Genomic DNA, 20,854 nt, shown 5'->3' with positions numbered 1-20,854 from the left:
GGTGGTTTCTGGAATGTCGCTCTGTCATCTGCGACAGTGGACAAAAACATACAGTGCAGCACTTATGGACAGTCGGACTGCTGTAGCTTCGATCTCGAGCCATGACATGCTTGTGTTCGATATCACGCTTGTGCTTTGACTTTGGTACTTGGTACTTGTACAGTGACTTTGGTACTTGTACAGTGCCTGCGTGCAATCCCTCCTACCAGGTAAACTCCTACCAAGGCAAACTCCTACCAAGGTAACCCTACCAGATCCTCTCCCAAGTACGTCTGACCAAATTCATCTGCGCCAATCTCTTCCTCTCATTCTCCTCCAACCCCCCCTCCTCCCAGTGTCTGCACTCCATGTCGATCTCGGCCTTGCCGCTGTAGATGTCGCATGTCTTGGGGTCGGTGAACCGAGTGCGCTTGAAGACCTTCCAGAAGACGAACATGACCACGCCGAAGGCCAGGCCAAAGTACGACGTCACGAACCCTTCCGTGTCCCACGGCACGAAGACGTCGAACCCGATGAACAGCATGACCACGCAGCCGACGCCGATGGCGAACCACGCGGTATAGGGCGCCAGTGGCGCCTTATAAGGCAGCGAATTCCGGTCGACGCCTTGGGCCTTCAGCGCGCGGTACCAGCCGATAAACGTCCACAGCATGGCCGTGTAGGTGGCAATGAGGGCGATGGTGGTGAGCGACACGAACCAGAAAAACACCGTCACCGCACTGTCCGACGCTACTAGGTACGTGATGCACGAGATCAAGCTGACCGCCGCCACACAGTAGACTGGGATGCCTGACTTGGTGCACTTCATGAAGAACTTGGGGGCCTGCCCGTCTCGTGCGAGCGAGTATAACGTCCGGCTTGACGAGTAGAGGTAGGCGTTGCCGCACGACCAGCCGGACAGTAGGATCAAGAAATTGATGAACCCCGGGAGGCCCGTGATGCCCAGATTTTGGATCCCAATCACCCACGGAGATGCCGCGGCGCCGGCCGATCCGTTCTTCAGCGCGCCTAGCAGCCGCGTGTCGCGCGATGAGCAGAGGATGCCCACGGCCAGCACACCGACCACGTAGAATCCGACCAGACGGTAGAAGACGAGTCGCGCCACCCGCGGGATCGTCCGGCGTGGGTTCTGGATCTCCCCTGCCGCCAGGGCAATCAGATCCGGCCCGGCAACGGTAAAAGCGGCGTATCGCACCACCGACCACCACCCTAAAAATCGTCCGGTGGTAGCATTAGAGTGCACGTAATACGGGTGCATTGCCAGGCCGTGTTTCCAGTACCGAAAGCCGTACGCGTCGTGCTTGGGGTTGCCGCCCACCATGGTGATAAACGTGAGGAGACATAAGCCGATCAGCAGCAGGATCTTGGTCGATGCCATGATGAATTCCGATTCGCCATACCATCTGCATCTCAGAGGTCAGAATATTGATTGTATGATGGAGGAGGTATTGGCGCAGGTAACAAGCTCAACAGGCTGGCAAAATTGAAAGAAAGAAGGTTGCCAGGTTCCGCAACTCACCTCACCGCCACCACGTTCAAGACAAAACAAACCACAAGACACATGGTGACCCACACGGCCGCATTGACGTCCGTAGTCCAGTACTGCATCACGGTCGCGACGGCCGAGTACTCGGTACAGACCAACATGACGCCGGCAAAGAAGTAGGTCCAGCCCATGGCGAAGCCCAATGCAGGGTCGACATAACGCCCGGCAAGTTCGAAGATTGTGCCACGGACAGGTAACCAGGCGCACATCTCAGCCACGCATAGATTGCAAGGCCAGATGAATAAAACTCCCCAGAAGAGATAGCCCAGGAGCAACGACAACGGCCCGGTTTTCGACAGGCTGCCACCGATCCCCACAAAGAGCCCCGTCCCGATGGAGCCTCCGATGGCCATGAGCTGGACATGGCGAGGACTCAGCCCGCGCTTGGTCTGGCCATACTGTGCCCAGTCGGCCTGAGAGAGGCGTCGTTCGTACAAGTCGCCTTTGGGGAATGGTTGTGGGTTGTCGTTAGAGGAGACTTCGGAAACGACCTCGCCGTCGCCGTCTTGGGCGGGTTTGATTTCAGGATTCGGGTGCTGGCTACCCATGATAAGATGGCCGAGGAGGAAGAGGAAGAAGATGTGCTAGAGACAAGTGATAATGATGGCAACAGCACTGGGGGGGAGAGAATCCAGGCACAATGGATGATTTGACGGGTGAGGTCAGCACATTGGCCACATAGGTGATGTACATATAGAGAGAGATATATATATACACGACTCGACCACCCTTGTGAATGCTTGTTGGTTTGCTGGTGTCTTGTCGAGATAAGGAAACAATGATAAAATGTCAAACCTCAGACCAACAGCTTGCATCCTGGTTCCCGGACGTCAAGGATCAGGTGAATACGGTATCTCTCAACCGCCACCCTATCGCCGAAAGTTCAGATTCCACTTGTAGGGTGGACCGTGGTATGTGGTATGCGTGGATCCCTGTGGCCAGTGGCCAGTCGTCGAGGCTGTGGACGACCCAGCCTTCTGCGGAGGGAAGGGTGCGGGTATCACGCTTACCTTGATCAGATGGCATTCTCTGTTGAGGTCACATCATACCAGCAGCCACCGTTGGAAGAGATAAGCAACAGTTCTTTATTGGTAGTCGGTAGTCAGTAGTCACCGTTGACCTTATACCTAGGGCACAACCGAAAATCTTGAACTTGAGGCGACGTTGATCTACGCCGGGGCAGCGCTTGGCACTCTTGCTGTAAATGGACTAGCCCCGAAAATCCTGAGCAGCAGAGACTCGGCCCGGAGGACTCTTGGCATTCGTGGCATTACCTCAGCCTTGATTGGCTGCTAATTGACAGCAGCAGTCAGCGAGCCCGGCTCAAGTCTCGACTGGCTCGCTGACTGCTTCCTGTCACCTTGGTTAAGCCGGGCTCGCTGACTGCTGCTACTGCTGCTGCTGCTACTGCCATCAGTTACTAGGCCGGGAGAAGAGGCGTCTTACGAGATGCAATAATGAAACAATCTCCAATCTCCTCTTCTTCCTCGCTGACTGCTACTCTGTACTCCTCCGACTGCTGGTTTTCCATGATAAGCTTCGGCCAAGGGCCGGTCGAGCGTCGAGGGGTTGTCCTCGGCTCTGCTGAGCACTTCCTCTTTTACCAAACCGAAATAGTTACCCAGAGATCACTCTGTAGAAGGCAATTCCATAGCAAATTGGCTGTCTAGACCATGGATACCTGGGGCGGTTCGCGCTCTTCCTCTGGGAATTTGTTGTTCATCATCAACGTCTCACACCCCGCGGTCCTGCTTTGAGATAATCATTCCTTCTCTTCAATCACATCCCAGATGCCGTCGTCTCAGGATCCTGTGATTGACCTCTTCCAAGGCTGGCCATCTCCCAGCCTTCTGCCGACCTCACTTCTTCAGGCCGCGTCCCAAACACTCCTTTCCAACCCCTCCTTGTCCACGCCATCACTCCTGTACGGGCCGGATCCAGGGCCGTCGTGTCTCTTGGAACATCTCTCCCAGTATCTGTCCAAGTTCTACTCGACGTCATGGACATCGTCCTCTCGTTTAACCATCACCGGTGGCGCCAGCCAAAGTCTGGCGTGCATCCTTCAAGTATACTCGGATCCATCCTACACCAAAAACGTGTACATGGTATCCCCGACTTATTTTCTGGCCTGTCGAATCTTCGAAGATAACGGCTTTGCCGGCAGGCTGGTGGCCGTCCCCGAGGACCAAGAAGGCATCGACATCCAGAGGTTGGAGGAATTGCTCGCTCGCGACGACCTGGAAAATGGATGGCTGGATGCAAGGGTAAGTAGACTTCTCGTTTTCTGCAGCACTCGGCTCCATTAACCAAACATTGTACCCTGCAGGCCACCAAGCGCCCCCTTCCGTGTCAAAAGCATTTCAAGAACATCATATACTGTGTTCCCACGTTCTCCAATCCTTCGGGGAAGACAATGTCTCTTGGTCGCCGAGAGCAACTTGTCCGGTTGGCCCGTAAGCACGACGCCCTGATCATCGCCGACGACGTCTATGACCTGCTGCACTGGAATCCAGCCCGGCTGGGTGCAGCTGCTATGCCGCGGCTCGTGGATATTGATCACACACTCGACGGCGGTGTGTCCTCTCCGTACGGACATGTCGTCAGCAATGGCTCATTCTCCAAAGTCCTGGGCCCGGGCCTCCGCACCGGGTGGACAGAATCCACGGAATTGTTCGCGTTGGGCTTGTCAAAGTGCGGCTCGACTCGCAGCGGCGGATCTCCCAGCCAGTTCACCGCGTCCATAATTGCCGAGTCCCTCCGGACGGGCGCTTTTCAGCAGTATCTCGACCATGTCCTAATCCCAGCTTATCGCCAGCGTTCTGCGATGGCGTTGGAAGCTGTGCAAAGGTATCTGCTGCCTCATGGCGTCGTGTTGGTCACTATCAAGGATAGTAACAAGGCGAATCTCGCTCGACAAATGTGCGCTGCCGTAGAAGGCGGATACTATATCTATATCCAGCTTCCGAAGCTGCTCGATGCCACACGGTTCGCCGAACAGGCAGCACGCCAAGAAAACGTCATTGTGGGCAGCGGGGAGAATTTCGAGGTGGTGGGCGATGAAGCCAGCGTGCCAATCAAGCACGGGGTGCGCATTTGCTTTACCTGGGAAGATGAGCATCGCATTGTCGAAGGTATCCGGAGGCTGGGCAAGGTTCTGGAGCAGGCCATGGCCAAGACCGGGACTTGAAGCCGGCACACCATCCTTGGCGACACGGTGGGCTTCGCTGGGGCGACTGCAAGAACAGTCAGGCCGATAACGATCTTGCAACGCAAGCGAAAGGAGGCCGCTGCCTTCACACGGCAAGGATCCGCTTTCCGCTGCGTCGGAGGACGGGCATCCAAGCAGGAACCTCGGTCGACCCCTCCTCATCCTTCAATCTCCAAGCCTCTTGCACAATCATCCACAGATGGGCAATATTGCCGATCCGATACCTTACCATGCCATTCCACCAGCGGTACCAGACTTCGCGTGGGCGGCCTCTTTCAGCCTCACAAGACGCAATAAAGCCTGGCCACGTGATGGTGGCGGCAATGTTGAAGTCGTAGCCCGCCCGGGCCTTGATGTCTTCAATGGTCATCACATGGCTTGCCACGCGCTCGACATAATGCTGCATATCGGACGGTGCGCATGGGAGGATGCGAGTGTGGAAATAGACTCGGAGGCCATGGGCAAAGGCCAGAATATGATTCTTAGCTAGTAGCAAGGCGACATCAACGTCCGCGTCTGTGCCGCAGAGGAGGTTGGAGAGCGGTTCGGAATCAATCGACCATTGGAAGAGCGCCATCGAGAAGTTCATACACGCCGCAATCAACCGTGGAGGCAGCTTGAGTGAATTCGAGACGTAATAGGAGATGTGCTGTGAGAGAACAACGACCCGCCGCATCAGGTTGGCTAGGGTCGGTGTGATGCCATACGCAAACTCCAGCCCATCCGTGACGAGTGAATTTGAGTAGCTCAAGTCGGGCACGACGAGGTCGTCATCCGACCAAGGAATTGGTGGGAGATCGATTGAAGTGGTGTTTGCCAGAGTGGCAAGGAATGAAGAAATCGCAATCAACCGGTCAATTTGCGACGACTCTTCCACTTGGCCGCGCAGTTGCCGGGCAAGGTGATTGACCCCATGGAGATGAATCCAGTATTCACTCATAGACCCTTCCATGACCTTTGACCTGGCTGTTAGTGAGAAATCCTCGATTGCAAGAGCCCAACTTACATCAGTGGTAATCAGTGTCAGCATTGCTGAAATGACGGCTTCGCCTTGGGGAAGGGAGGTTGAGGAGGAGCTGGACTGCTCTTCCTCTTCACCACCTTTGAGCGGCTCTTGAAGAGCTTTCTGCAGAGAGGCGAAGGCTTTTGCCCGGAAACGGCGCGCTATAAGGTCGAATTTCGATGCACCGTGTGCTTCAGAACCCCGCAAGTGAAACGCCGACGTTGCCAGAAGAGCATAAAATATAGCAACGTTGCTCGATGGTACCTCAGAGGCAGAGTAGCCGATTCCCAATAGCAGGTTCGAAGCGCCATACATGGCTTTAGGCACATATATCGAGGCGTATGGGTTCTCGGGATGTGGCAACGGCGGAAGGAGATAGGCAACGGTGCGGATGTAGTTGTCCATGAGTCGATGAATAATAGGATCCCGGAAGAGACTCTGATTAAGTCCATATACCAAGGGGGAGGCTTCCCTTCTCGGTGAAGACACTTGAAGCTGGTTGTTGACACCACGTGGGGATTGCATGTCCTGTAGTGCTTCTGTTTCTGTCAAATCGTGTCTGGAGGAATCATGGTACCGGGAAGGATCGTCCGATTGGGCTCGGATATTCAACTCCAGTTGAGGGGTGCAACTTCTGTCAAGACCAGGTGCTTGGGATCCTTTCAGAGTAGCCAACCCTGCATAGAAAACACTAAACGGTCCGATGGACACCGAGACGTCCTGAGAGGTAACGGTATCGCAAGCATCGATATCTGCTATTTGCTGGTCGATTTCATCCAGTTGGAATGCCCACATCGGGTAACCTGAAGTCATAGGTCAGTAAAGGCCTTTGAGATGCCGTAGCTGCGGCATATCAGACTCCCTCGGCCCAGAGTGTCGGAAAGTTGAGCTGGCCCAAGGTCAGAGCAGACCTACCTTGCAAAGTCATTGCCTGCCGCTTGATTGCAGACGGTGCCACTGTGTCTTCGTCGGTCAGCCAATACAGCTTCAAATCGTATCCTTCGCAGGCTAGGCCAGCTTTCTCGCAACGACAACATCCCGGACGTGCGGAGTCGCATTTGACCTTTCGTGCTCGACAAGTCCAGCATCTGTCAGGTGCAGGATTCTGGTCAGCGTCTGATCCAGACAGTGGAGAGGTCCAAAGGGAAGAAACACTGCGGTGGTACCCTGTAAAAGTCTTGGTCTTGGGCTTGGTCTCTCTGGCTCTCCTTTTCCTCGCGGTGGTCATCGTTCCTCCAACTTGGAAGTGGCAGTACGAGGTCAAAGGGGAGCGTGTGGTGTCATGCCTTTTCCCAGAAGGCGATCCCAAGTCCGAAGTCGGTCCTGCAGATACCGAGGAGGAGGAGAATGCATTGGGATGAAGTGCCGGCTACAGACGAAGTCGGTTGAGCGAGCTGAGCTGGGCACCAAGCAGCTATGATAAGAACAAGAGAGGACTGAGGTTGTCCATATACTTCGCCGTAGTGATATTGCGTGTACCCTCTTCTGTTTTGCCGTATAACTAGAATGGCTTAGTCATCTGGGTCACTCTATGCACCATACAGAGCCTGGTGTAGCCAGGTGTAGGGATACGGGACGCATTATGGCACTGATATTCTCTCCTTTGGCTGATTGCGAACTCCAGGATTGGGACGACCATCATGGTACATACAATGGATAATATACAGTATACGGCAAATCCCATGCGCCGATTGTATACGTCTGGTCATCCGACAACATTCCACACAATATTTCCTAGAGGTACAAGTCCACTCACTCCCTTTCGAAACCAAGCCATGCCAAATAAAGCGGTTCCTCGTCTACCCCAGATCAAATGGCATACCCTCGCTCGCGTCCATGTCGGGAGCGGCTGCGGGAAGACGCTTTCATGGCCTCCGGCGGTCTGGCGTGCCTCAGACTATCCCAGTAATCATCTTCCTCGTGATATCGCATCTTTGGAAGACTATCCACCCTCGGCGGGGGCTTTCTGCCCGTAGCTTTATCCGAGAAGCGGCCCAACGGAGCGACAGTCTCTTCTAATCGTTTGATAGGGGCAACCTGCCTCTCGGGTCTGGTCGAGCGAACTTTGGTCTGAAGTGGCGGCACCGCGGGTAATGCTCGGTTGGGCGCCGGGCTGGGAGGATCAGTATAAGATCGAGGGAGAAACATATGGTCTTCCTCCGAGGATGCACTGCTGCTATAGTTGATATAAGTGAACGCTCCTGTATCGATGGAGTCGCCGAATGACAGCCGGGGATCAACCTGACTGTCATTGTTCTGCAGTGTTTTCCAGAAAGCTCTCTTGGAACTTGCTTGATCGGCCGACCACACGACTTCATGACGAGGGATGGCAACCTCACCTCGGCGGCTCGGCCGTGGTGGCGAGTGTTCCGCAAGACGGGGACTCTCTGCGACGATCGTATCCGAAAATCCATCAAAATTAAACGCGAGAAGAGAGTTGTCAGATGTCGCACCAGGTGTGGTGGCCACGCTCGGAGGAGTGTGACCGAGATGTGCTTGTAGAGTCGAGGCATCGGGAAGGACCAGGTGCTGCTGCTGCCGTTTCCATTCTGCGTCCGGTGAGCTGGAGTTTTGCAAGTCTTGTCGCAGTCGATCCACTGATTTGGTGTTTCTGATAGCTCCACCTGAAGAGGTGTGCTCTCTGACAGGAATGCTCGCGGTCGGCTGTCTGCTCTCGCCTCGTGCCGACCGGCAGTGTAGTTGGCCCATGCCAGTACAGCGACATATGCAATCCTCTAGTCGTTTCTCCAGCTGGACACCTGTCAACCGCGCCGCAGGATCTCGTTCAAGACATTGCAAAGCAAGTTGCACAACTGGACCGACGGCATGATATACCTGGCTCTCGTCCTTGTGTGCCTTCTTTTCAGCTTCCTTGTGTAGGGATTCCGCCCAGAGAAAGACCTGGCCGAGATTTGCATGGAAGCTGGCATCAGCAAGACCGCCGCCTCGACCGGCCATTCGGTTTCTTGCTGATCGGTGTCTGGAGAATGAACTATAGCTCCTCTTACACAAAAGATTCATGATGTCCATTATAGTCGCCCCAAGTGAGAAGATGTCTGATGCGAACATGTCCTCCTCAACGGACTGCCACGTCTGCACAACGGCGCTGCGACTTTCAGGGGCAGACACAAAGATAGGACCGCCGAACCCCTGACTGCTGTGCTGCACCCTGTAACTGTCGGAAGAGATGACCGAGGGCGTCTTTCCGCGTACCATGCTGTGGAGGGGAGATCGCGGTGTGGCTTGGGTCGGGACAGAGTCTTTGCCAGGGTGCGATTGCAAGGTTTGTGCCTGCCCAATTGAAGCGGGTGTCACGTCCGGACTCATTGCTACATTCAGTCGCAGACGAGCGTAAGCTCCCTTGGATGTGGGTTGGAAAGTATAAGTTGTGGTGATAGAGGTTGACCTGCTTCTTGTACTGTCTTTGCCATCCGGAGAAAGGCCTTTTCTGTTGTGGCCGATCCTTCGTCCCGTCCGTCCTCCGGATGGAAGTGCAATGGCCATCGGTCCCGTATTCTGGACCGTAACTGCTCTTTTCCATCTCTCCGGTGGGCCATACTGGTATGCTTCAATGTCGTCGGGTCGGGCAGTGTCGCGAAGGTGGCCTTCTCCATCTAGCAGGCCAAGGGAGATATTGAACGACTCATCAACCTGGATGTTAGACGGTCGTATAGCTCCGTGGTATTCGCCGTTCCCATGAAGCCAGACTAAAGCGCTGGCTAAGCAATGGGGCCAAGTGATGAGCGCCGTTCGACGTTCTGCCTTGCTCAGGTTGCTAAACATTTTGGGGGTTTCAGTGAGGAATGTTTTGAGGGTCCACTCGGCGCCAGGCAGGGATAAGACATTAAACACTCCTTGGTAAAGGTAGGACCCAAAGACCGAGACGATGTGTTCGTGGCACAACTTCCTGCTACCCGCAATCTCGCTCAAGATATCTTCCTCGCTCACCTCGGCGTCCAGGGCGATCCGACGGCGGAGCAACATCTTTGGCGGATCAGTGGCCAGACGGACTCTGTCAGGGCCCTCATGATTTCGGGCGAGAACCATTGACTTTAGGCTGAGGGGAATGATGGGAACCGTCTCTTCATCTGCGTAGCGGATATGTTCGCCTTCCCCAATGACACGGGTGAGGAACCGGAACTGGGTTTTGTAAAAGCGTTTGTCCAGCGAGCGGTCCGGCTCAAAGGACAGGCGCAATTCAATGACGGCATGTTCGGCAATGGGTAGGTCTTCATCATCATACGAGTCGTCGATAATGCCAAATATCTGCTCGGGTACCCCTGTAGCAACGAGAATAAGGAAGAAACGCCGGGCGCGGTTCAAGATCCGGTCCAGGTAAGTGTCGTCAGTAAGGTCGCCCCCAAAATACAGAGTTTTCTGTAAAAGCTCCTGCTCATTTGGTCGCAGATGTGACTGGATGTAGGCAGAAGTGACAGTCTCCGCCACCCGCTCCTCTGTCCACCTGGACATCGATGTCACAGACATGTTTACCTCAAGTCTATCCTGGAGTCTGGAGTCTAGCGCCGCTGGGTCCAAGGGTCCAAGGCAGCCGCAACCAGATGGGCCATCCCTACCCGCGGAACACGTGGAGTGGAGGAAGAAGACAGTGGTGACATAAGTACCCGGAATGTGGGCAGTGGTGGTTTATGGGAGGCGAAGTATCAACTCTACTCACAGCACCGGGGTGAGTGTGAGAGTGACAGATGGTGGGTCATTTTGTGGTATCTGTAGTAGTCCCTGGCTACTGTGTATCCGAGTAGCTAGGGGCGTGATCAGAGAAAGCAGAGTGAGTCTTCTTGAGAGACAAAGATACGTAGAAGACGGCCAACACAAAGATGTGAAGGCGCCTATCTAGGTGGGGTGGGTTCGTGCCGCAGAGAGTCGAAAATCACCCTTATCGCGGTTGCAGAGGGCCTCCTAAGCCTGGGAGAGCCCTAGATCCTCTAGGCTGACAGTAGCAGAATGGAGAGTGGGATATGCAGTACAAGACTGGTTTGTTTTAACAACCCGCACGCCGGGCATATTGCGGAATGTTGACAGGGGTAGCCGTAAGGATAACAACAACGTCGTTAAGATCTCTCGCCCTGCCATTATCATTGGCTAGTAATGTCGGGATTGCAGAAAGAGATCAATCAAGCTTTCGAATGAGGCGATCAAGACCGCAGGAGGCGATCCAAGGGGAGGCGGCGGCACTGCCGGCAGCCTGATCACGAGAGCCGGGACAGACACCAGACATTGGAGCAAAGCACGACAGTGAGTGGTGGTTGAGGAGCCTTATCAGTTCAGGCCCAGATAAGTTATCAATCCAGAAGAATAACAAAGTCGTCGGTGGGGTATTGTGGCGTACAAAAGCAACCTCGTTCGGAGACTCTGCAGGGCCTAAAGGCTCGAGTCCCGAAGTGCTTAGGCGGCCTCCGTGGTGGACAAGGTCAGCACCGCAATGCCTTTTGCTCTTTCTCGTCTTTTTCGATAGGCACATGGATGTGATCTTGCAACAACGAGGGGGTCTCTCTCGGCTCTGGAGCCGATTGACATGTCCCCGAAATGAGCGATATAAACGTCCTGGGTGGCCGGTCTCCGGTCTCCGGGAAAGCTTGGTCAGATGAAGCTTCACTAGCTCAACGCCCTCCTTGTGGCGCATTGGGGGGAAATTGTCGGTACGTATCCGTAGTTCGTTTGAGAACTAGCGGTTCATTGTGTCCTCAAACTTTCCTACCGACCTTTCTATCCTTCTACTGTAGCCGCGCGTGGACAATTGTCTAGAGCAGCTGCTGGTCGAGCTAGCGCAAACCTAGTGGAAAGAAACAACAGACATTGAGATGGAATCGATCGTCTAGGTAGGTGTGGAAATAGTGTCCATATTGGCGCCCACCGATGGAGTGCTGTGGGAAGGTGGCACGACATCCAGATCAAGACACGGTCACCTAACGGTGTACCTCTGTACGGATACACTCAATGTGGTTGCCCTCCAGCGAGAGAACGCGTCCAGAGAAGGTAGAGGTCCAGGAGCTGTCCAACCGACCTGGGCTGTGTAACCCTCGCTGCTTCGCATCCTATCTTCTCTTCTCGACACGTCCTATCGACCGCGGCATGGGCATCTACATCGAGAAGGACGGCGTGGCCCGGCGTACACCGTTTCCATCGGAGAAGATGAATAGCGTTCCTTTCGTCGCCGATATGCTCCTTAGTTGCCATGCTCGCAGGTTGAGTTACTGGTTCAGGGGCGGTTGGACTTGTTGCCAGTGCCTTGGTATGACAAAGTACGTGCTCGTGGTAGCACAATCAACGATTTTGTCCAACCTAGAAGACAGGTTCTAGTGATGGAAGCACTTCAATCTTTCGATTGCTTTAAAGCTCCGACTGTCTTCTCTCCGGGGATTTCCTGTCCCTGCTTCTTGCAATCGCAGTCTTCCTCTCAGCAACGGCATGCTTGTGCTGCACGAAATGGAGCTGCCCCTGCTCTTGGTCATCCTTTTCATACACCTCTCTTTCCCAAGTCGAGGGTTAGCTGTCCCAGTACTTGACCCAGTTGACGAAGACTCACCACCTTGCGCACAAAACTGTTCTGTCTATATCTGTCAAAATTTGTGGGACCCGCCGGATGCCTTTCCTTGCCTGAGGAGCTGACATGTTGGAAGTGACTGGCATGAGCCGTGCATCCTGTTCAACCTAGGGCCGGACAATATAAACCAAAGCCTTTATTGGATGGTGAGTCTTATTATTCATCGCTCCCAGGAACTGAGCCGTCAGCGATGCGAGCCCCCTTGCGCCCAAGGTCCCTGTTGCAGCTTGTCTTTCCTGTCTCGAACCCTCAGCACCCACATACTTACTACTGGACGTTTTTTCAAGGCTCCCGCACCCCTAGGCCCCGGACCCTTCGAGACTTCCAATTACACGGTCGGCAGCTGGGGCCCCAGCAGCGGTGTCTCAACCATCTGGACGGATAATGAAGGTCATAAGTCCGGTGCTATAACTTTTCCCGGCACAGGGCATGTCGATCCATATTGGGGTTCGAATATATGGCTCTGGGTTCCAGAAGCCACAGAGACCCCTTCCCGAGCCGCAGGCTGAGCGTTTGCTCGTAGGCTGCCATCGAGTCAGGTTCGGCAGAGAGGGAGGGCCTGAGCAACATTGCACCACCAAATCTAAGCGCTGCGCACCCGTATATCAAGGCCGGGAGACAACTATGTCGACGAGGAAGGTTGCCAGCGGCAAGTGTTAGCACAGCGGGATGCCGCAGAGTTGACTGCTTGGTCAAACTCGCCAAGTTGAACGGCTCATTAATTTCAAGGCTCTGCGGGAGATAACTTCTCGAGGTTCGAAGGCAGCGCCCTAACCTTCAAAGTTCAAATGTGAAGAAAGCATGGTCAATTTACCATTCTTAGCTTCGTTGTCTATCGCCCTTTTGGCACTTGCATCGCAAAGGCTCCCCTTCCGCTACCAGCGGGTACTGAGGCGTGTACTCCGGACAGCTTTCGGGTAGGGACGGGCGTGAACTAGCGTGAGGACAATGTGCGTGCAAAAGAATCGCCAGCTTGAAGATGCCATTTGACTGAGGTCAGGCTGGACGAAGTGGTCACTTGACCATTGTGAGATCGTCGGCCGCAAATAGCAATGCAAAGCTTCCAAACACAGGGCTGCGAACCTGGCATCGAGCAGACCATTGATTTGTTGGGACCAGCGAAGCTTCTGCCACAGATCGGCCAGCGTAGAAGAATCCAGACTTTAGTAAGTTGAGGCACTTTGGCTGACAACTGATCGACAGGGGAAAAGGCCCCTGTCAAATCCTGGCGGGTTCCACTCAAGACCCATGTTCTTATTTATGTATGGCCCCTTCTGCCAAGTCAGTTGTAAAAGCCGGGTCTGACTCGAGTCGTGCTTGCCCGGGCCATGTAGCTGATCAACGACTCGAGCGAACACAAGCGCACAAAGTGTCGACGCCCCGGGCGTAAGGTGCGGGTGTCCATTCTGGTGCCCGGGCGCCTGTCCAAGCTTGCTAGTGGAAGTCCGAAATCTGAAACAGCCGAGAGGGCTCTAAGACCTTCCACTTGAACCTGTCAAATATAGCTCTGGCTCTGGGAAAAAGGATCCTCGGCAAGGTGCGCAAATTCAACAGTTGGGGGCTATCGAAGCCGTAGGACACACACAAAGACTGCAGAGCCCATCACCTCCAATTTCGCAAGAATGGAGGTGGTGTAAAGCCAATTCTCCCGAAGTCCGGCTTATTGATACAATGTGCTCAGTCAGATGCAACATTCTCTCGAAACCCGTTTTAGTTAGGTGCAGACCTTGCGAGGTTTTCGTTCTCCGTTGTATAAGAGCAACAACATCGGATGTCAGGCCCTTGCTTGGCTGGGCAATCAGCTTTGAACAGGCACCTAACAGGTGCGGCGTCGCAGCCACAAACGCCGCCTGGTCCGTGATTTACAGCTAGCAGACCTGGTGCATAAGACATTCGATGTGGCCTTTTTGGCGTGGTACTCCGTAGATTCGAGGGAATACCGCCTCCACTCTTGCAGCACCTGCGCTGTCCAGCCGCAGTCGTTCTCACCGGTCGCAACTCATGCCTCCTCCTCAAAGCAGGGACGGCCGGTGCTTGGGACACTGTAGGCGTACACGTATCGAAGGAAAAATGCCTCGCAGGAGGAGTCAGCTTCGCCTGCGGACAGCTGACACCGCCTGCTGGGTAGGACTCACCGCGAGGGACCGTGAGGGCGAAGCTAACGGCCAAAGTTAGCTGGAGCATGGGACAAGATGGAGATTGAGAGAAGGCCAGCGGCCGCTGGGGTCGCTTGGTGCCTGCCCTGCCAAACGTATTGCAGTTTGCTGGAGAGTGGAACAGGCAGAGTTGGTGCGGCAGAAGGTAGCGAGGGATGCCTGGAGGACGATTGGGAGAGAGGGCTTCTGAGTGGTGCTCAGCGTCTCCGGGTGGCTCCTCGGCCCCTGTGGCTCGCCCGATCGATGAGAGTCTAGAACAGTCCCCCCGGTCAGCCAGCCGTTCTCCCTCCCTCGCCCACTGGCAGAGCTGGCTGAGCCACACACCGCAGACCGCAGACCGCAGACACACTCCACTGCAATGTTCTGCATGCTAGGTGTCTGTGCCTGTTCTGCAGGTAATGCCTCACCAGCGCGGTCCAAGTGTCCACGTAACTTCCGGAGCCCTCGATGTGCGAATGTGACAATTCTTGCCTGACCACCAGCTAGCAGTGCAGTGGCCGGCTGCCTATGCCAGACATCGTTCCCTTTCTTCCACCCCCGACCAACGACTAGCTAGTAGTCTGTTCTTTACCATCCTTCCCTCTTCCTCTTTTGACGTCGGATTTCCTCGTTGCAGTCAGACCCTTTGCACACTGATTTGCGAACTTAGAAGTGGTCCTTGGCCTAAATGAGGAGTTCAGATTTCTGTTTTTTACCACCTGGTTGATCAGCACGGTTTCTCGGGCTGTCCTGCCAGCAGCCCCCGTCCACGATTTCCAAGCCGTTTTCTGCGAGTTTCCTCGTCTGCCGTGCCTCCTCCAGTCGCGCAGTGCTTGTTGGCGACCCTTCGAGTCTCGCCAATGCCCTCCCAGCCTTTATCGCTGGACAATGGCTGGCTCACAATACCCAAGCGGCTCCCCGCCGTCATTCAGATCCGAGAGGTGCCTTTGATCTCTCCCTCAAAAGAATGGCCCGAAGTGCCTGCTCAAGGCTTTGTTGAAGTTGTTGACAAGGCTGGATGTGAATCTTGGGACAGTTCAAGAGCGTTGTGGGCTGGAGTGAGTTTGGACAGGCCCAGGAGTGGTGAAGGACGGTTCATGAAGAAGAGGCTCTCACGACCCCGGATCAGGAGAAGGTCATCGTTAAGCTCAGTTGATGGAGAAGGTGTGGAAGATGAAGACAATTTCTGTCACGGGCGCCTGTCTGCAATGGCGTCCCCTTGCACCGGAAGTGTCGAGCCCGCGCCTTGGTCTGCCAGAGATGAGCATAAGGACCATGCGGCAGCGCGCAACTCAGTGTCTACAAACATTCCAATTCGCGCCTTTGCCTCACACCCTTGGGCGCAATCTCTGGCCGCGTCTTGCGGAGGTCTTCCCCCGCTTACACCTCCTGAGGATCTTGACGCATTCGACTGGGACACACCCTTGTACTTCAACCCCGAGAAGGGTCTGCGCAAAGTGATGAACGTCGAGGACCGATCTTCTCGTCAGGATCAGGACCAGACCCGCCCGAGTCCGACATCCAGGCCTTCAGAGATACAGATGCCGGCCAGATCCAACATGAATCAGGACGAGTCCACTCGATCTAATTGGCTCGGGCGAGCCTGCCAGCAGCTTGGTAAGCATCCTCTCTTCCTCATCTGAAACTAGAGCTGACCCAGCGGTACAGTTCTGGCTCTAGGAGATACGAGTAATCAGCAGCAACTCCAAATGGTCGTCCAAGCATTACCGTCGCAAGCGAAATCCTTAGATACCCGGCCAGTATTCGAGAAAGTTGTTGAAGTGGTTCAAGGCCGATTCGCATCTCCCCCCTACATCACCATCACACACGCGGTCTCTCAGGTCATCAGTATGGATGAAGTACCAGCGTCCCCTCCGGCCACTCCCAACACCAACTACTCGAGCGACGACTATTTCCAAGATCAGACCGTCTTTACCCATGCCGCTGTGGTTCCCGCTTATCACTCCCATGCCCAGCCGCCCATCCCTTCTAGTTCTCGGTCGACGAACATAATCGCCGCGCCAAGCAGTATTCACCTCTCCATTCTCGAACGCTACATTCCGCCCACGACGACTCGAGAAGTTGACGATTTTTTCAGTTTGAGCAGACGATCCTACCTCGCTGATCGCCTTCTTGAACTCTCGGCGAATAATGGCAGTTTGCTGCTCGTGTACCCTACGAAAGTGGGAGGTTCCACATTCACCAACAAATACATCGGTCCCGTCATCGAACCTTTCCTTCGGCAATTTGTTTTACTGAACGGTCTTTATATGGAACTCGCGATACAGCTAGGGGAGATGGCCGGGGTGGCCGGCATGAAGAGCTTCGAAGAGATTCAACAACTGCTAGAGACCATGTGCAGGGAGCTAGGACAAAGAGCGCCGTCCCGCGGGCTCCCCAGTCGGTACGAGATTGTACATTCTGAAACCACCGAGGTGGTGCTCGACCGGGCACTCTGGAAAGAGTGGTATGTGGAACAAGAGCAGCCTCGCCTGCGACAAAACCTGGTGGACTATCACAAGTCTGGTGGTCGCATGCCAGCTCGACAGGGCCAAATTGAGATCACTCCGGGAATGCTGGCGCGAGAGGTGGTGGACGGCATCCGCCACAGCCGGGAGATGGCGGGGAACGCAGGAGTAGAAGTCGGTGTGTTTGTCATTCGACGGGCGCTTGTGTAATTGTGCAAGGGATGCATGCCCCTTGTCACTTGCTTTCGTGGGCTGGGAGCCACCAAAGGGCAATGAATGCATCTTGGGTCAGCAAGGTGTTACGGAATTGGACAGCGAGAACAGCATGGAATGTGCGGCTTCGTTTTCATTTTCTCGGGAGTTTACAGGACTGACGAGAGACACGAGATACCCGACGAGCTCTGGGTTTGCTATCGCATCTGGCTCTGTTCTCGTGGCAATAGGGTGTGCCTGGATAGGTGACTTGGCACAGCCTACTTCATAATGCAGTTTTCCTCGACCGGATGAGCTGGTGGTGGTGGTGGTGGTGGTGGTAGAGCAAGACAGTCGAGATCAACAACCGTCCCTGGCCCAAGTAGGGTCACAAGTGTACGGATACTCCATGCAATGTCGCGTGTGAAGCAGGCGATCAAATGGGTTTCAAACGGTGGTACGGCTTCGCATGATCCAGGATCTGGCACCACAGGGAAGGTTGCCATTTCCTACTGTGGAACCGCCGTAGCTGAAGAAAAATCGAAGCAGAATCGAAGCCTTAACCCAGAGAGGTCTCCATTTTTTCTTCCTCGTTCGAGAAATGCAAGTTTCCATACTGCCTGGACCGGGTCTATAGAACACTCTCCTATGTCTAACATACGGACGGCTACGCAGCTTTGAGTCGTGCGGCGACAGCTACCTACGGAGTACTCGTACATACCTATAGGTGCTAGGTACCGTGAGTAGCAGTCGCCTAAGCCATGGAAGGTGCCGTCCTCGATCGTGCATTGTCATTCTTCAGGTCGGAGCAGGCAGCCGGGTCCTTTGCCCGCTAAACCGGAGCCTATGCTACCGACCAACCCCACCACCACCACCACTAATTACATGGCACAGTTGGCAGCCAGGCACTGCATTCTTTGACCTTCCGGGCACCCCACAGGCATGCTTAGCCCCCTAACCCCCCGTCCCTCCATGCCAGATAGGTGCCACAGCTGCCGTCCTAGGCTTAGGCTACTGCCAACTTTCAAGGTTATCGTGATCCTTGTCGCACCCACACTCACATCCACACCCACGTCGCATCTTTCACCCGTCTCATGGATAACTGGATAACGGCATGGTCGTGGGCGACCACCATCTCCTAATCCTACATCGCGTCCTTTTTCCACGGCTGCACTTCCGCTTGATTGACTGATTGACTGATTGATTGATCGATTGACTGCTCTGAAGCAGACTAAAAGGTGCCCAGCAAGCCACTACGGAATCTGGGGCTGTACTACTATTATTGTAATGATAGCTGCGAGTCAAGCTGCACAGTGTGGTGTTGTGTTCTCTCTTCTTCTTCCACGCCGTCGAGTCCCTTTTGCCTTGTTCTTTGTCGCTGGTAGAGTGTCGGCGATGTCTCTCGCTCTTGACTGACCTGCATCGTCCTTCCTCTCGTTGTTGCTGCTGTGTCGTTGCGGTCGCAGTCGGGCCTTCTGTTACAGGACAGCCTGCGCCTGCACCTGCACCTGCCCGTTATCTCAAGCCGTCGCTTTCACCAGACTGCCCTTAATCTTCACTTAATTTTTCCTTCATCGGCGCTTTGCAACAGGCTCACTGCTTTGGGCAAACGACCTCTCTTCTCCTGCACATATTCTTGGGCAACACTGTTGTGTTCTACGGGACCGTGGGCCTGCCTGCCATCTACAGCCGGAGGACACAACACTTGGAGGATCACCAAACTTCATCAGCTCACTTTTCGCCCGCTCCAGTCTTTCTTTCACATTGGCACTGTCTAATTGCCTCCCTGAAAAGTCTCTTTCGTTAATCTCCGTCCGAGGAATCCAAGAACCATGTGTCGTTTGTCAACTTTCGCCCTCCTGGTTCTGGCGGCCATCTGTGTCACTGTCAATTCAATTCCCACCATCTCAGCAGTCGGCTCCAAGTTCTTCACAAGCGATGGTAATCAATTCTTTATTAAAGGCAAGTCCAGAACAATCACAACCGTCCGAGACATGTGCTAATAGACGTATTCTCACAGGTGTTGCCTATCAATTGGTCGAAGACGATCCTCTGGTCAACGCTACGCAATGTCAACTTGACGCTACCCTCATGCAGCAACTGGGTGCCAATGCAATCCGTGTGTACCATGTTGACCCTTCTGCGAACCATCAAGGGTGTATGAATGCGTTCGCTGCGGCTGGGATATACGTGTTTGTGGACATGGACAGTTTCAAGACATACATTCGATTCGTACGAACACCTGAACTAGCTAAGTCCTTTGAGGGAACAGCACCACTGATGCAGACCAGGAAAGCGGAGCCTCATGGACAGAGAACAAATCGGAATCCTACCGGGCTGTCCTGGACAACTTCCAACAGTACGACAACACCGCGGGCATGTTTGTGGGCAATGAGGTCTTGAACACTTGTATGTTGAGCAACTCCCTTGGAACAAGGCTGAGACATTAACACCTTGCAGTGGACGACGCAGGAGCTGCCCCCTATGTCCTATCCGCCGCTGTCGATCTCAAGACTTATCGAGACGCCCGAAAGTACCGCAAGATCCCTATCGGCTATTCGGCGACGGACACAGCTATCCTTCGACCCATGCTGCAGGATTATCTGGTGTGCCGTCCTAACGCGACGGAGCGCCTGGACTTCTATGCTCTAAACAGCTACGAGTGGTGCGGATCCACGCCGACATACCAAACCTCTGGCTATGTCGCCTTGCAAGCAGACGCCGCAAACTACCCGGTGCCTATTTTCTTCTCAGAGGACGGTTGCAATACGGTTCCCCCACGTACATTCGACGACCAAGCGGCGATTTTTGGCCCGGACATGGTCAACACCTGGTCCGGAGCAATGATCTACGAGTGGATTCAGGAAACCAATCAATATGGGTTGGTTTCGTATGGACCGCAAGTCGGGGCGGATGTCAATCAAGGATCGAGTGTCATTCAAGGGTAACGATGGCTAACAGATCAGAGCTGCGAGTAAGAGTCAAGCTGACCGGCTGCAGGTTCACTCGTCAAGGTACCCCAACACCGGTGCAACCTGATTTCAGCAATCTTGCACAACAATGGAAGACTTTGACCCCTACCGGTGTGAAGTCGGCGGATTATACCGCCTCCGTCACCGTCACTCCACCAGCTTGCCCCAGTTCCACGGCTGGAGGATGGACAGTTGATCCCAGTGCTCCTCTGCCCACTATGGGTGCGGCGGGCGTTTCCGCAGGTATGCCTAGTGGTGTTCCGAAAGGCAGCATCACGATCAAAACCTCTTCCGTTGCGCAGACCAGTAGTACTTACAGTTCGACAGTCACCCCATCATCGGGTAGTACTAGCACCAGCACCACATCAGCCGCGGCCAGCTCTGCCACCTCCAAAGGTGCGGCTGGCAGAACGGTTTCTGGGCCGGCACTGTACAGCGACGCAGGAGTCATGGGTATGGTGGTCTGCTTGATTGCGGTGGGCGCAGGCGTGATATTCTGGCTATGAATGGCAATGACAGAGGTGGCTGAACTTCATGGTGTAATGACAACATGATGGCGGGATTGTTCAGCGAAAAGTTTCTAGATGTGGCTTCGGGATTGCACACAGCTTGATGCATGGCGCACAGATAGATTCCACATGATGGAGAAGAGCTAAGTAATATCAAGTAATGTCTAAACAACAAAGATAGACCTGCAAAGATTCTCGTCAGGGTTCAGTCTCAGCCGAGCAGCGCTGTTTACGCTGTCTACAGGGGAACTACCTGACA

The 20,854-nt window shown here is 54.4% G+C and overlaps 6 protein-coding genes across 6 annotated transcripts; 3 read left to right on the top strand and 3 right to left on the bottom strand.

The window, feature by feature from the left end:
* Positions 1 to 247: 247 nt before the first annotated feature.
* Positions 248 to 2,094, bottom strand: A1O3_06719 (uncharacterized protein; the record flags this gene model as incomplete). Its single annotated transcript, XM_007736836.1, has 2 exons — positions 248 to 1,403; positions 1,520 to 2,094. The coding sequence occupies 2 exons, from the start codon at positions 2,092 to 2,094 to the stop codon at positions 248 to 250; spliced, it is 1,731 nt and encodes a 576-aa protein (XP_007735026.1).
* A 1,242-nt stretch (positions 2,095 to 3,336) lies between these two features.
* A1O3_06718 (uncharacterized protein) lies at positions 3,337 to 4,733 on the top strand (the record flags this gene model as incomplete). Its single annotated transcript, XM_007736835.1, has 2 exons — positions 3,337 to 3,810; positions 3,873 to 4,733. The coding sequence occupies 2 exons, from the start codon at positions 3,337 to 3,339 to the stop codon at positions 4,731 to 4,733; spliced, it is 1,335 nt and encodes a 444-aa protein (XP_007735025.1).
* A 106-nt stretch (positions 4,734 to 4,839) lies between these two features.
* A1O3_06717 (uncharacterized protein) lies at positions 4,840 to 6,552 on the bottom strand (the record flags this gene model as incomplete). The annotated part of the gene is made up of 2 exons (XM_007736834.1): positions 4,840 to 5,709; positions 5,761 to 6,552. 2 exons carry the CDS (start codon positions 6,550 to 6,552, stop codon positions 4,840 to 4,842), a joined length of 1,662 nt encoding a protein of 553 aa, XP_007735024.1.
* A 1,014-nt stretch (positions 6,553 to 7,566) lies between these two features.
* A1O3_06716 (serine/threonine protein kinase) lies at positions 7,567 to 10,242 on the bottom strand (the record flags this gene model as incomplete). Its single annotated transcript, XM_007736833.1, has 1 exon — positions 7,567 to 10,242. One exon carries the CDS (start codon positions 10,240 to 10,242, stop codon positions 7,567 to 7,569), a length of 2,676 nt encoding a protein of 891 aa, XP_007735023.1.
* A 5,420-nt stretch (positions 10,243 to 15,662) lies between these two features.
* On the top strand, positions 15,663 to 17,132 carry A1O3_06715 (uncharacterized protein; the record flags this gene model as incomplete). Its single annotated transcript, XM_007736832.1, has 2 exons — positions 15,663 to 16,071; positions 16,123 to 17,132. 2 exons carry the CDS (start codon positions 15,663 to 15,665, stop codon positions 17,130 to 17,132), a joined length of 1,419 nt encoding a protein of 472 aa, XP_007735022.1.
* Positions 17,133 to 18,946: 1,814 nt separating this feature from the next.
* On the top strand, positions 18,947 to 20,592 carry A1O3_06714 (uncharacterized protein; the record flags this gene model as incomplete). Its single annotated transcript, XM_007736831.1, has 5 exons — positions 18,947 to 19,080; positions 19,121 to 19,346; positions 19,406 to 19,523; positions 19,575 to 20,058; positions 20,115 to 20,592. 5 exons carry the CDS (start codon positions 18,947 to 18,949, stop codon positions 20,590 to 20,592), a joined length of 1,440 nt encoding a protein of 479 aa, XP_007735021.1.
* Between the last annotated feature and the right edge of the window lie 262 nt (positions 20,593 to 20,854).

The sequence above is a fragment of the Capronia epimyces genome (assembly GCF_000585565.1).
Source record: "Capronia epimyces CBS 606.96 chromosome Unknown aczIQ-supercont1.5, whole genome shotgun sequence".
Taxonomy (NCBI): domain Eukaryota; kingdom Fungi; phylum Ascomycota; class Eurotiomycetes; order Chaetothyriales; family Herpotrichiellaceae; genus Capronia; species Capronia epimyces.
This window is presented reverse-complemented; position numbering and strand designations above follow the sequence as displayed.